We start from the raw sequence: 14,876 nt of genomic DNA, 5'->3' as shown, positions 1-14,876 counted from the left end.
ACCCATTCAGGCAACCATAGACTTTCCTAGACAACTACACACAACATAGACACAGCTAGACAACTATACTAAACATAAAGCCAACTACTCTAAATAAACCCCCTAAACCTTACAATCACCCTGGACACTACAAAACCCACATAAATACCCATGTCACACCCTGACCTAACTAAAATAATAAAGAAAACAAAGAATACTAAGGCCAGGGCGTGACAACGTTACAAGATCCATAAGCGGAGTTGAAGATAATATTGACTTAAACCATAAAGTGTATGAATATTCATGGCAAGAAACAGACCATTTTTCAAAATAGAACTTCATTCATTTTAAACCATCATGAGAGCAAAGAGAGCAATTATGTATGACAATATAAGAAAAACTGGAATAGCCTACTAAAGACTTTAATAGAGGTGGTATTACATAATTCAACAGCAGCACAAACATAGTTTGAGTAGAAGAAAATCTAAATATTTGGAGACTATAAATTGTATTTTTTTTTATTTTTCAACCCAGTAACAAACAATGTTTTTGTAAATATCAATAGTGTCATTTCATTTGAATCCCTTCTATTAGTAACAATGAAGTAGACTTTACAGTAGTGTTTTCATACAACTGTATAGCAGAAACAACCATCTGCCTCAAATCTAAAAGACTCATTGACCCCATACTTCATGTTAGAGTTCATTCTGGGTCATGATCAGTAAGCATGAAACAGAGTGAAATGCTACAAAACAAAGTGAAACAGGAATGTTCTATCTGTACTTAATTAAAAAACTGATTTTCATTTTCCATTCTAAAATGTTTTGTTATGATGTGCCCTAATGAACACGACACTGGGGTGATCACTCTAAATCTTCCTCAGCTACATTCCTCTTCCCATTGGTACTCGGTCTCCCTCCCGGCCTACCCTTTCCTCTTCCCCTTCCTCTACTTGTGGTCCTCTCCTCTGTTGGGTTGAAGTCTGAGTCGCTGTTGATCTGCCTCACCCCCTCCTCCACTAAGTCCTCAGGGTCAGTTGTCAGGCGTTGACTGCTCTTGTTCCTCGGTTCCCTCTTCTCTCTCTCCTGCTCAGGTTGATGGATTGGTTCCTGACCCTCTCCCCGTTCTTTAGGACTAGAGCATCCACCCTGCTCTTTCTCCTCAGCTCCAGAGTTTAGCTCCTGACTCTTCAGCTTTTTCTCTCTCTCCCCCTGCTCCTGAGACTCTGGACCATGATGGAGGTGGACATGGTTCTTTAGACTGACGTTGTGATTGAAGCACTTCTCACACTGTTGACAGTTGAAGGGTCGCTCCCCTGTGTGGAGGCGCATGTGGGACTTAAGGTGGCTAACTTGGTTGAAGGACATGTGGCACACCTTGCACTTGTATGGCTTCTGCCCTGTGTGTACCATTTTGTGTCTATTGAGTGCATTCAACCCATTTAATTCTTGGCCACAGACATCACAAATGTACCTCCTTGGCCCTCGGCAGGTTTGAAGGTGCCCGTTCCGTTTTTTAAAAGTACTGAATCTCTCCGAGCAGTCAGGGCATTGATAGGGACTCTTCTCTTGGGGATGGCTCTCCTCATGTGTCTGTTTGTCTGGCTTGGTCTTGAATTTCTTGAGGCAGAATTTGCATGCATGCACAAAGCTGTCCTGGTGGACTCTAATGTGAAGCTTGAGAGATGTCTGGGAAGTAAATAGCTTACCACAGTCTAGGCAGGGGATCTTCTTGATCTTGTGCGCACACACGTGGTCTTTCTTGAAGTGATACCTGCCGCAGTCTGGGCAGAGTGCGCGTTGACAAACTTTGGTGTTGTGTTCGAGTTGCACATTAACTTTTAGGCTGGATAGGTCATCGAACCGCATGTAGAATTGGTCAAATCCAACAGCCTGTTCACCCTCACCCACACACAGAGCACAGGCGTACAGCATCTTATGTCTCCGTGTGGTGCAGGTGACTTCAGGCTCAGCTCCACATTCATCGCACCACCAAACAAGCTTACCGTCTTCCTCTCTGTCTGTCTGAGAAGTAGCAGCTTTGGCCCCTTCTGTTAGGTCAGAGGAACCAACAGTTTCCAAATCCTCAGAGGAATCAGAAGAAAATTCCATTACTATTTCACTATCTTCTTTATCAGATGGCTCCCACTCATCTGAACTATTCTTCTCGTTTTTTCTCTTCTTCTTGGGTTCCTCAGGTTCCTCCTCTGAGGACAGAAAATATTCCTCTTCATAAGGTGCAGTGGCCACATCGTCATTGTTATCATGATCACTGGCAAACAACTCCTCAGTGATTTCCACAGTCAAGGAACCAGTGTCGTCTAGGAGCTGTTCTCTGTCCAGGCGAGCCTGGGAAACTGTCCCTCCCACCGCCTTGGGAAGGAAAACAAATACCATTATTATTGTGTGTTAATTCCATTATCAATATGTTCTGTGATAGTTTAACAGGGACAAATGACTTGCTCTAATGAACAATGGGATAACACGGTTTGTGAATATTCATCCGTGATAAGGATGGACACCCATTTTCGAAAACCATGTAAAAACGTTATTATGACCATTATCCAAAAAGTATTTCTGATGTTAATATAATCATGACATGGAAGCTATCTGCTCAGCAGCGGAACTATTAATAAATAGACCAGAACAAGCCTTTGGACAATCAAAAACTACAGATGGTTCCTGAGGTTGATAGTCCACTTATGCTTATAGTTGGACTGAAATCAAATGTTGTCAATGGAAATGGTCCATGGTTGTAGGCAGCCCAAGATGTACTCTTAAACTGCCTACCGCTACTCCTTAAATTGTCCAAGGGCCTTATATGTTATTTTCAAAGGTAGACTGGATCTGGCAGCCAAAAACTCCATCTAAACCTGAATCGATCCTCAATTGCGATATCGTTCTAGAAACATAAAGCCCATTACATTCATAATTTAAAATATGCACTTACTATACACTGCTTTATCACAGTTGTAGCCAACATCTTTTTCAGTGACAACACATTTATGGCGGCTTTCTTCTGTTAGTGTTCGGAGCATGCTAGACAGCTATTTGGCATAGTTGGTCCCTGTAACTTGAACACACGATGTAACATGGTGATACAGCCGTGTGAGAACACGAATTAGCCCTATAAAAGGTGTGTATCAAATTAAACTGTCCCCCCCCTTGCTGATATGAAATAAGAGGTAATTTTATGTTTATAAAACCGTACCGCAAGCATTGCGTGTTAATGTTCAGACCAATAATTTCTGATTAAGATCTTAACAAAACTCCCCTTTACAGAAGACGCCTTCGTCCAATGACTCTTGTGTGTAATGTAATGGACCTGAGAATCATGATCAATGGCTAGTTTGTAGGCTACAGCAGGTATTGGGAAAGGGACTGGCAAAATAAAAAGTATGTGGAACGATTCACAGTAGATATATCTTTCCTCAACTCACATATATGGCAGAGGAGCTTGCTGTTGTTGCTGGTTGATTCACCTTTGAAGTCATATTGAGGCCTTCTATTGAGGCCAGAACCTGGAAGACACCGAAAGGGATATTGTCATGCACAGTAATTTGAGACACAATGGGAGTACAGTGATAGACAACAACTGCTAACTACAAACACGACAGCTCCCATGAGTAGGCCTACCTCCGCGCGTTTCCTCTTCTCGAACGCTCCTCTGTATTTTGGCACTGCCGATCCAGTCCACGGAAAAATAGATGGCACAGCGGTATCTTTGAGTCTTCGTTTGTTCTTAGTCCCCATAATTTCGGCTTGAAAGTCTCTCTGGTAATCATCTTCCCTGAAGTGCGTGCTACATACACGTAGGCTATTCAGTGTGGCAACTGGAGTCTTGACATCGTATTTAATATGTCTGACAGCTATTAACCATCTTTTGCATCTTTCCGGGTCTTTCACTGGATAACGGTGAAATGCATTACCTGTTGCCCTAGATTTTCTGTAAAAACCGCAACCAGGGACCGTACACCAACTTTGTCTCCCCATCTCTTATTGGTGGTAGACTTCCTTCACCAGTGTGTTGTGAGCAACAATAATGGAGTCGGCGGTTCGCCTTCAAATTAAAAGTCCAGTATTGAGACTAATCCAAGCGGATAAAAAGGGTGGAATCATGCCCCAATGGACTAGATACTGCTAAACAATGTTGGAATGTTGTTATATAAATTCAACAAAAGGCAATTATTAGTTCATGTGACCAACAAAAAAACCTGTTGAAATCGCACTGTAGATGTATTTGAATTGGGGGCATTCTTATAAGCACTGCCCTAACATATGGCTTGTACACCCATGAAATGGGGTATCAGCCTACTCAGTGACACTCACAGAACAAAACTGTAAAGATTTTACAGAAATATTAGCGTCTAACTCTTAATGCAGGACTCTGATACCACTGAAATGGGCAACATTAAGCTCACTAGTCAACCTATGTGAATTGAACATTTATATTGCAATGTACAGCCTACCCTATGGATTGTGCACCCATGAAATGGGATATCAGCCTAGTCAGTAACACACACAGAGCACAACTATGTAGAGTTTACACAAGTATTCATTCTTATTGCAGGACTTTGATTGTGGGAAATCACCTTTCCAGTCAGTATATTGTGTGTATTGGACATTCAAATTGCACTGTACGTACAGCCTAGCCTATGGATTGTACACCCATGAAATGGGGTGTCAGCCTACTCAGTAACACTTACAGAACACATTAATCTTCTCTGAGGTCCAGTCTCACACTCCTCCTTCCACTTCCTCATCTTGTGGCCCTTCTTTTTCTCCCTTTCTCCTCCTCTGCTGGTTTGAAGTCTGGGTCACTGTTGCTTTCTTCCTCCATCTCCTCCACCTACTCCTCAGGGTTATACGTCTAGTGTAGATGGCTCCTCCTCTTTCTTGGATCCAATTTCTCTCTCTCTTGCCATGAGATTGGTTCCTGAATCCTGACCATCCCTCTGTTCCTTAGGCCTAGAGCCTCCACCCTTTTAATTATCCTTAGTCCCAGACTGTAGCTCATGACACCCTCCATTCTCTCTCCTACTTAGTCCCAAAGTTTAACTTTTTACTCCCTACCTTCTGTCTGTCCTCCTCAGTCCCAGAGTTTAGCACCTGACCCCCCTACCCCCCCCCCCCCCTCCTCCCTCCTCACACTGCTGACAATTGAAGGGTTGCTCCCCTGTGTGGAGGCGCATGTGAGACTTGAGGTGGCTAACTTGGTTGAAGGACATTTGACACACCTTACACTTCTAGGGCTTCTCCCCAGTGTGGTCCATTCTGTGTCACTGGAAATAATGAAACTGATGCCACTCATTTCCACAGATATGACAAATGTACCTCTTCGGGCACCGGTGGCTTCAAAGATGGTTGTTCCGTATGTTAATATAATTGAATCTCTTCAAGCAGCCAGGGCACTGATAGGGACTCTTCTCACCCAGATGACTTTCCTCGTGGGTCAGTTTGTATGGCTTGGTCCTTAGTTGCTTGAGGCAATACTTACATGTGTGCATATAGCTCTCCTGGTGGACTCTACTGTGAAGCTTGAGAGCGGTCTTGGAAACACATCGCTTGCTACAGTCTAGGCAGCGGTAAGGCTTGATCCCCTGTTGAACCTAATGTACATGCTGCGGTCTGGACAGAGTGGGGAAGGTGATTTATTGTGAGAGTGCTGTGGTTCGTTGTCAGGGGTTGTCGTCACAGCAATTGGAGTCCAACGCAACATCCATCCTTTGAAATATCTTCCTCATCAGTCGGCACCCACTCATCCGAACTTTCCTCCTCATCCTCCTCTCTCATCACATTTACATTTACATTTAAGTCATTTAGCAGACGCTCTTATCCAGAGCGACTTACAAATTGGTGCATTCACCTAATGACATCCAGTGGAACAGCCACTTTACAATAGTGCATCTAAATCTTTTAAGGGGGGGGGGGGGGGGGGCAGAAGGATTGCTTTATCCTAGGTATTCCTTGAAGAGGTGGGGTTTCAGGTGTCTCCGGAAGGTGGTGATTGACTCCGCTGTCCTGGCGTCGTGAGGGAGTTTGTTCCACCATTGGGGTGCCAGAGCAGCGAACAGTTTTGACTGGGCTGAGCGGGAACTGTACTTCCTCAGTGGTAGGGAGGCGAGCAGGCCAGAGGTGGATGAACGCAGAGCCCTTGTTTGGGTGTAGGGCCTGATCAGAGCCTGAAGGTACTGAGGTGCCGTTCCCCTCACAGCTCCGTAGGCAAGCACCATGGTCTTGTAGCGGATGCGAGCTTCAACTGGAAGCCAGTGGAGAGAGCGGAGGAGCGGGGTGACGTGAGAGAACTTGGGAAGGTTGAACACCAGACGGGCTGCGGCGTTCTGGATGAGTTGTAGGGGTTTGATGGCACAGGCAGGGAGCCCAGCCAACAGCGAGTTGCAGTAATCCAGACGGGAGATGACAAGTGCCTGGATTAGGACCTGCGCCGCTTCCTGTGTGAGGCAGGGTCGTACTCTGCGGATGTTGTAGAGCATGAACCTACAGGAACGGGCCACCGCCTTGATGTTAGTTGAGTACAGACAGTACAGGGGCATTGTCATCATCAGACTCCACATTCAAATGAACAGTTGTCTCATATACCAGCACTGGTGGGGTCTCTCTAATACCACAGGAGGTTGAGGCGTCTTTGGTTGTACTTACTTGAATAACAACAAAACAATCATAAATCATCAATAGCCTACACCTTAACCACTCTTTACAAACTATGTAGGTGCCAACTCCGACAGTTTAGGTGGACATGGTTCGCTGGGAAGCTGTGCAAAGTAGGCTAGATGTGGAAATGACTGCAATGTCTTGAACATTATGACACTGTCATTACAGGTTGATTAAAGTGCATAGACAAAAGAGATGAAAAGTGAAAGAATACCACCCTAATCAACATGATTAGCCTCAATAATATACACAAGTCATGTGCTTGAGTTTAGAACTTTTTAGAATCTGTTTGGATTTGTTTGCTTAGAGTTGTAAAAATGTACCACATATTTGTGAAAATTGCACGAAAGTCATGGAGAAAAGAAACAAATGAACTAGTGAATGTTACATGATCCATAAAAGCAGAGTTGGAGATAATATTGACTTAAAACCATAAAGCTTATGAATATTCAAGGCAAGAAAAACAATTCTTCAAAAAATAACTTAATTCATTTGAAACCATCATGACAGCAAAGAGAGCAATTATGTATGACAATATAAGAAAAACAAATGATTATAAGCTCTTTCAAAAACGATTAGAAATCTAAGCATTACAAACTGGAATAGCCTACTAAAAGAGTTTAATAGAGGTTCAAACTGTGATCCAACAATGTTATTACATAATTCAACAGCAGCACAAACTTAGTTTAAAGTGGTAGAAGAAAATCTAAATATTTAAATATTTGGTCACTATAAATTGTATTATTTTTTTCTTTTCAACCCAGTAACATAAACAGAATGTTTTTGTAAAAATCATTTCTACAACATGACCAAAACAGTCAGGTCAGTGTACCGGTATACAGTACAACAGTATATATATTTACTGTAAATATCAATACAGTGTCATTTGATTTTAATCACTTCTATTAGTAACAATTAAGTAGTATTTACAGGAGTGTTTTCATGCAACCAACTGTATAGAATAATGTCCACCAGAGCTGTTGCCAGGGAATTGAATGTTCATTTCTCTACCATATTTTATACCTGAAAATAAATAGTTTAAGGTAAAAGGCAGTTAAGAAAACATGATTGTAAAAAGAAAACCCAGATATGGAAAGAATATTAAATCACATAAAAACATGTTATAAAGTAAAGCTTAAACAATGTTTTAACGAATTTGGCAGTATGTTCAACCGGCCCCACAACCACGCCAGCCCAGGACCTCCACATCCGGCTTCTTCACCTGCTGGGTCGTCTGAGACCAGCCACCCAGACAGCTGCTTCACCTGCGGGATCGTCTGAGACCAGCCACCCAGACAGCTGCTTCACCTGCGGGATCGTCTGAGACCAGCCACCCAGACAGCTGCTTCACCTGCGGGATCGTCTGAGACCAGCCACCCAGACAGCTGCTTCACCTGCGGGATCGTTTGAGACCAGCCACCCAGACAGCTGCTTCACCTGCGGGATCGTCTGAGACCAGCCACCCAGACAGCTGCTTCACCTGCGGGATCGTCTGAGACCAGCCACCCAGACAGCTGCTTCACCTGCGGGATCGTCTGAGACCAGCCACCCAGACAGCTGCTTCACCTGCGGGATCGTCTGAGACCAGCCACCCAGACAGCTGCTTCACCTGCGGGATCGTCTGAGACCAGCCACCCAGACAGCTGCTTCACCTGCGGGATCGTCTGAGACCAGCCACCCAGACAGCTGCTTCACCTGCGGGATCTTCTGAGACCAGCCACCCAGACAGCTGCTTCACCTGCGGGATCGTCTGAGACCAGCCACCCGGACAGCTGCTTCACCTGCGGGATCGTCTGAGACCAGCCACCCAGACAGCTGCTTCACCTGCGGGATCGTCTGAGACCAGCCACCCAGACAGCTGCTTCACCTGCGGGATCGTCTGAGACCAGCCACCCGGACAGCTGATGAAACTGTGGGATTGCACAACTGAAGAATTTCTGCACAAAAGGTTGGAAACAGGGAAGCTGTTCTTCGTATTTGTCGTCCTCAACAGGGTCTTGACCTGACTGCAGTTCTGCGTCGTAACCGACTTCGATGCCCACTTGCACACTGGAGAAGTGTGCTCTTCATGGATGAATCCGTTTCAACTGTACGGGGCAGATGGCACATGGCAAACAGCGTGTATGGCGTTGTGTGGGCGAGCGGTTTACTTATGTCAACGTTGTGAACAGAGTGCCCCATCATGTCGTGGGGTTATGGTATGGGTAGACATAAGCTGCGGACAAATAACACAATTGCATTTGATCGATGGAAATTTGAATGCACAGAGATACCATGACGAGATCCCGAGGCCCAATGGCAGACTGGCCGTCGGGAGAACCGGGACATTTCCCGGTGGCCTGAGGGTTGTTTTGGCCTGCGGTGAATAGTCAATTTGACCAGCAATAATATAGCAAGCAGGAATGAGTTGACGGAGAATCCACGCATCAGGCACGACTCTCACTCGCTGCAGTGTCCCCGCGCAAGGGTGCGCGTACCAAAAATGACACCAGGTCTCTCCGCGACGCACATAGCAACCGTCTACCTGCCTCTCTACAGATAACATTTTAGACAAGTCGCACGGCGAAATGGACAGTCAGAAGAGGAAAGGTGGAGCAGAGAGGGAGAGAATAAAAAAGAGAAAGGTCCTTACCACAGACGCTGCGAAGTAAGCGACATGTTCGCCAGTAAGGGACCAGGTCAGTCAAAAACACTAGCTAAACCACACACACTGACACACACGACACCCAGCATGGCTAGCTAAGTAACCTAGCTAATAATAGTGACACAACGGCCGGTAGGCTACGTCTTACGTCTTCGTGGAGGAATTATATCATGGCAATGAGTGCAACATAGCGATCATAGAATTATATTGTAGCGTGTTATGTGTTAGGCTAGTAGGTGGTTGTGTTGTACTTACCAGTACCCAGTGTTCGCGGGGTCCGACATGCCAATCAACCTGCTATCTGCCAATCACGGGAATGCCTGGAATGTTCTGATGCCGGGCATCCTGGCGGTTGGCGGAGTGGCGTGGAGGGGCGTTGGGCAGGGCGATGGAGCATTGGAAGTTAAAACCAGGTTTAGCCTTTGTTCTCTCTCTTACGTCTGGCCTTCACAAGAGAAGGTCACGGTTGGCTTGTGGGTTATTTTTCATTTATTTGGCATGGGCTACGGCCAAACAGTAGCTTGTGTAAAGTTGGGTTAATAAACCGTCAATTCGTAAACTCAATCTTCTGTCTGGACAATTGTTCCTTTATGATCTAGTCAGGTCATTACAATATCATGGCAATGAGTGCAACATAGCGATCATAATGACATTGAAGGCAATATGTTTCAACTAGTAAAAAATAGTAAACCTAGACTATAGACTTGCCAGCATTCGGTCATGACTCATGCCATATAAGCTAGGGAATGTGCACATACACTGTACAGCGAAACAGGCTACAGTAACGTAACCATAATACATCCATGAACGTAGCACAGTAGCCTGTGTGACACAGCACAGGCAATGACAAAGATCATTAGCGCCATTTGTACCAGCATTACAAGTTACTACAATAATATACAGCTCTGGGACAAATTAAGAGGCCACTCCAAATTAAGAGACCACTCTTATTTTCTTTCCAGAGCTGTATTAATGTAGCCTACTGATACACTAATGATAGTGAGTATGACAATAGAGTCTTTTCTTTTCAAAGGTGGAGAAGGAAGCAGCGGCAGCACTAGAGCTTCAGGTGCTCCTGCAGAACTGGAGATGGTGGTCAGTTCAGAGACAGACTCAGAGCAGGAACCTTCAGGTACAACTTCAGAGCATTCTATGATTTTACATTAATATGTTCTTTATTTATGAGATTATCAGTAGGACTGTAATCGGGGGGCATACAATCGATGACTGCACAATTAATACACGTTTAAGTTTAGGTTATTTACAATGTTAATCTCATTCTGCAGAGCAACCAGATGTGCAGAGAGAGGTTCAGAGCCCAGTACAGGGAAAATAGAAAGGGACCGCAAAAGCAGTTATTTTGCCCATCCTCAGTCCAAGGATTTTGACTTATTTTTTTCAGTACCACCCAAACCTATAAAGATGGCACTAACAGAAAATGGCTGACATACAATGAAGTAACTCACTCCTCGTTCTGCTCAGTGTGTCTTGCATTCGCAAAACCTTCAGCCAGTGATAGTGCATTTGTCAAAGGAGGCATGCAGGCCTGGAAACATGCCCATCAGAAAGTACAGGAACATGAGAGAAGCAAGACCAATAGAGAAAGTGCAGAAGCCTTTCCCTCAGAGCCAGCAAAGCAGACATCCGTACCCTTCTGAGTGATAAGCAAATGTCAGTTCAATGAGACCAGGTCAGAAAGAGGCAGGTAGGTCATGGAACGTGTGATTGATGTAGTTAAAGTTATTGGTAAATGTGGGCTGAGCTACAGAGGACACAGACACGAAGCTGCATATAACTTGGAAAACATGGCTGACAATCATGGCTAATGTTTTGAGCTTATATTGTTACTAGTGGTAATTACTTACTGGTTACTCTGAAGTAGCTCTGCTATGACTCTTCCTTAACAGGCTGACATGGGTGAAAGAACATTTGCTGTGAGTTAAAGCCTTTGTACAGAGGCATGTTTTTTAGACTTTCATATTATACTTGCAGTTATGTAGCCAATGTTCAATTTAACTGACTCAGTGTATAGATGTGTTTATTGTGTGCTGTTGGTGTCACGTTCCTGACTTGTTTTCCATAGTTTTTTGTATTTGTTTAGTATGGTCAGGGCGTGAGCTGGGTGGGTAGTCTATGTTATGTGTTTCTATGTTGGGTTCAATGTGTTGCCTGATATGGTTCTCAATTAGGGGCAGGTGTTTGACGTTTCCTCTGATTGAGAACCATATTAAGGTAGGCTGTTCTCACTGTTTGTTTGTGGGTGATTGTCTTCCGTGTCAGTGTTTGTACCACACGGGACTGTATCGTTTGTTCTAGTCTGTACCTGTTTGTGCGTTCTTCGTGTTTATGTAAGTTCATATGTTCAGGTCAGTCTACGTCGTTTTTTGTTTTGTAATGTCTCAAGTGTGTTACGTGTTCGTCTTGTCTAAATAAATTCATCATGTCTTCACAACACGCTGCGTTTTGGTCCGATCCCTACACCTCCTCTTCAGACGAAGAGGAGGAAATCAGCCGTTACAGTTGGCTTTATGGACACCAGTGAGGGAACATTGTAATCTACATATTTTTGTAGAGGAGTGCTTTTTCGACTTTTGTATTATACTTACTTACATTGTTGTAGCTTATGTTCAAGTTCCGTGAATGTGTGACGTTTTTTGATACTTTTGATATGCTTGATGCTTGAATATAAAGATAATCATTTGAACATTTGAGCTAACTCTGTATATCTTATTCTCTTTTTAAAAAGTGTAGGCTAATTGTTTTGTGTTTCTAGCCTTGTACATTTGTATGTGCTATGATTGGTGTATTCCTAGTGAGTTTTTGAGGGTGCACCCATAGCCATAGCATACCTTGAAAACTCAGTGTTCAGATAGGCTACTTGTTGGTCAGTCCCAAATGTCTGTATTTTGTCATGTGGATAACTTTCTTCCCAGATGAACATAGTGTCCAAATTTATAACTAGTTTGGTACCCGTTACATCAACAAATAGGGTTAGCCTACAAAATTAGCGGTCTGGTGGTTTCGTGAACAGGGAGGCCTGGGATGGAGTCAAATTCCCGGCCTGAATTATTGTTTCAGTCCACCCCTGCTGAGGCCCATTGTCATGCCATTCATCTGCCGCCATCACCTCATGTTTCAGCATGATAATGCACGGCACCATGTCACAAGGATATGTACAGTCGTGGCCAAAAGTTTTGAGAATGACACAAATATTAATTTTCAAACGTCTGCTGCCTCAGGTTGTATGATGGCAATTTGCATATACTCCAGAATGTGATGAAGAGTGATCAGATGAATTGCAATTAATTCCAAAGTCCCTCTTTGCCATGCAAATTAACTGAATCCCCAAAAAACATTTCCACTGCATTTCAGCCCTGCCACAAAAGGACCAGCTGACATCATGTCAGTGATTCTCTCGTTAACACAGGTGTGAGTGTTGACGTGGACAAGGCTGGAGATTACTCTGTCATGCTGATTGAGTTCGAATAACAGACCGGAAGCTTCGAAAGGAGAGTGGTGCTTGGAATCATTGTTCTTCCTCTGTCAACCATAGTTACCTGCAAGGAAACACGTGCCGTCATCATTGCTTTGCAGAAAAAGGGCTTCACAGGCAAGGATATTGCTGCCAGTAAGATTGCACCTAAATCAACCATTTACCAGATCATCAAGAACTTCAAGGAGAGCGGTTCAATTGTTGTGAAGAAGGCTTCAGGGCGCCCTAGAAAGTCCAGCAAGCGCCAGGACCGTCTCCTAAAGTTGATTCAGCTGCGGGATTGGGGCACCACCAGTACAGAGCTTGCTCAGGAATGGCAGCAGGCAGGTGTGAGTGCATCTGCACGCACAGTGAGGCGAAGACTTTTGGAGGATGGCCTGGTGTCAAGAAGGGCAGCAAAGAAGCCACTTCTCTCCAGGAAAAACATCAGGGACAGACTTATATTCTGAAAAAGGTACAGGGATTGTACTGCTGACGACTGGGGTAAAGTCATTTTCTCTGATGAATCCCCTTTCCGATTGTTTGGGGCATCCGGAAAAAAGCTTGTCCGGGGAAGACAAGGTGAGCGCTACCATCCGTCCTGTGTCATGCCAACAGTAAAGCATCCTGAGACCATTCATGTGTCGGGTTGATTCTCAGCCAAGGGAGTGGGCTCACTCACAATTTTGCTTAAGAACACAGCCATGAATAAAGAATGGTACTAACACATCCTCCGAGAGCAACTTCTCCTCGCCATCCAGGAACAGTTTGGTGACGAACAATTCCTTTTCTAGCATGATGGAGCACCTTGCCATAAGGCAAAAGTGATAACTAAGTGGCTCGGGGAACAAAACATCGATATTTTGGGTCCATGGCCAGGAAACCCCCCAGACCTTAATCCCATTGAGAACTTGTGGTCAATCCTCAAGAGGCGGGTGGACAAACAAAAGCCCACAAATTCTGACAAAATCCAAGCATTCATTATGCAAGAATGGGCTGCCATCAGTCAGGATGTGGCCCAGAAGTTAATTGAAAGCATGCCATGGCGGATTGCAGAGGTCTTGAAAAAGAAGGGTCAACACTGCAAATATTGACTCTTTGCATCAACTTCATGTAATTGTCAATAAAAGCCTTTGACGCTTATGAAATGCTTGTAATTATACTTCAGTATTCCATTGTAACATCTGACAAAAATATCTAAAGACACTGAAGCAGCAAACTTTGTGGAAATTCATATTTGTGTCATTCTCAAAACTTTTGGCCACAACTGTACACCATTCCTGGAAGCTGAAAACGTCCCAGTTCTTCCATGGCCTGCATACTCAGGTGTGCTCCCTCTCCGGCCTCTAGGTCACCAGGCTGCTCATTATAGCGCACACTCCCTTTGGTTTCTTCCCCAGTTGTCATTGTTCCTGTTGCTGTTTCATGTCAGTGCGCTGTTCGTGTTTCTTGTTTTGTTCGTTTATTTATTAAATGTATTCACTCCCTGAACTTGCTTCCCGACTCTCAGCGTACATCGTTACACATGTCACCGATTGAGCATGTTTGGGATGCTCTGGATCGACGCGTACGACAGCATGTTCCAGTTCCCGCCAATGTCCAGCAACTTCACACAGCCATTGAAGAGGAGTGGGACAACATTCCACAGGCCACAATCAACAGCCTGATCAACTCTATGAGAAGGAGATGTGTCGCGCTGCATGAGGCAAATCGTGTTCACACCAGATACTGCCTGGTTTTGTGATCCACGCCCCTACCTTTTTTTTAAGATATCTGTGACCAACAGATGAATATATGTCTTCCCAATTATGTTAAATCCATAGATTAGGGCCTAATGAATTTATTTAAATTGACTGATTTCCTTATAAGAATTATAACTGAGTAAAATCTTTGAACATGTTGCGTTTATATTTTTGTTCAGTGTGTATACATTTTTTTCTGTCTTGGAGTTTGAAATGTACTGGCCAAAGCGGGCCATATGAAAGCTTGATTAACTGGCCCGGTGAGCTCCGCAGATTTTGCCGGGCCAGCAGGCAGCCCTGTCTATCGAACCCTGCTAATCCATTCCCTATACTCAATGTCATGTGCCAAAGAAAAAACGCCACCTGCT

At 44.3% G+C, this 14,876-nt stretch overlaps 1 protein-coding gene and 1 long non-coding RNA gene across 3 annotated transcripts; one reads left to right on the top strand and one right to left on the bottom strand.

Annotated features, from left to right (window-relative positions):
- Positions 1-385: 385 nt before the first annotated feature.
- LOC139550521 (zinc finger protein 98-like) lies at positions 386-4,056 on the bottom strand. 2 transcript variants are annotated; one of them, XM_071361461.1, is made up of 4 exons: positions 3,615-3,979; positions 3,419-3,499; positions 2,929-3,051; positions 386-2,351 (listed from the first exon to the last, which is right to left on the bottom strand). In XM_071361461.1, exons 3-4 carry the CDS (start codon positions 2,959-2,961, stop codon positions 843-845), a joined length of 1,542 nt encoding a protein of 513 aa, XP_071217562.1. In that variant the 5' UTR covers positions 2,962-3,051; positions 3,419-3,499; positions 3,615-3,979; the 3' UTR covers positions 386-842. The 2 variants fall into 2 exon arrangements, with proteins under 2 accessions (XP_071217562.1, XP_071217561.1); XM_071361460.1 differs by lacking the exon at positions 2,929-3,051 and having other exon boundaries at positions 3,615-4,056.
- A 4,731-nt stretch (positions 4,057-8,787) lies between these two features.
- Positions 8,788-14,642, top strand: LOC139551330 (uncharacterized). Its single transcript, XR_011670248.1, has 3 exons — positions 8,788-9,328; positions 10,328-10,426; positions 14,277-14,642. It is a non-coding gene; the product is annotated as an uncharacterized lncRNA (long non-coding RNA).
- Positions 14,643-14,876: the final 234 nt, after the last annotated feature.

The sequence above is a fragment of the Salvelinus alpinus genome, chromosome 23 (genome assembly GCF_045679555.1).
Source record: "Salvelinus alpinus chromosome 23, SLU_Salpinus.1, whole genome shotgun sequence".
Taxonomy (NCBI): Eukaryota; Metazoa; Chordata; class Actinopteri; order Salmoniformes; family Salmonidae; genus Salvelinus; species Salvelinus alpinus.
The sequence above is the reverse complement of the archived record's forward strand: the minus strand, read 5'-3'. Positions and strand labels throughout refer to the sequence as shown.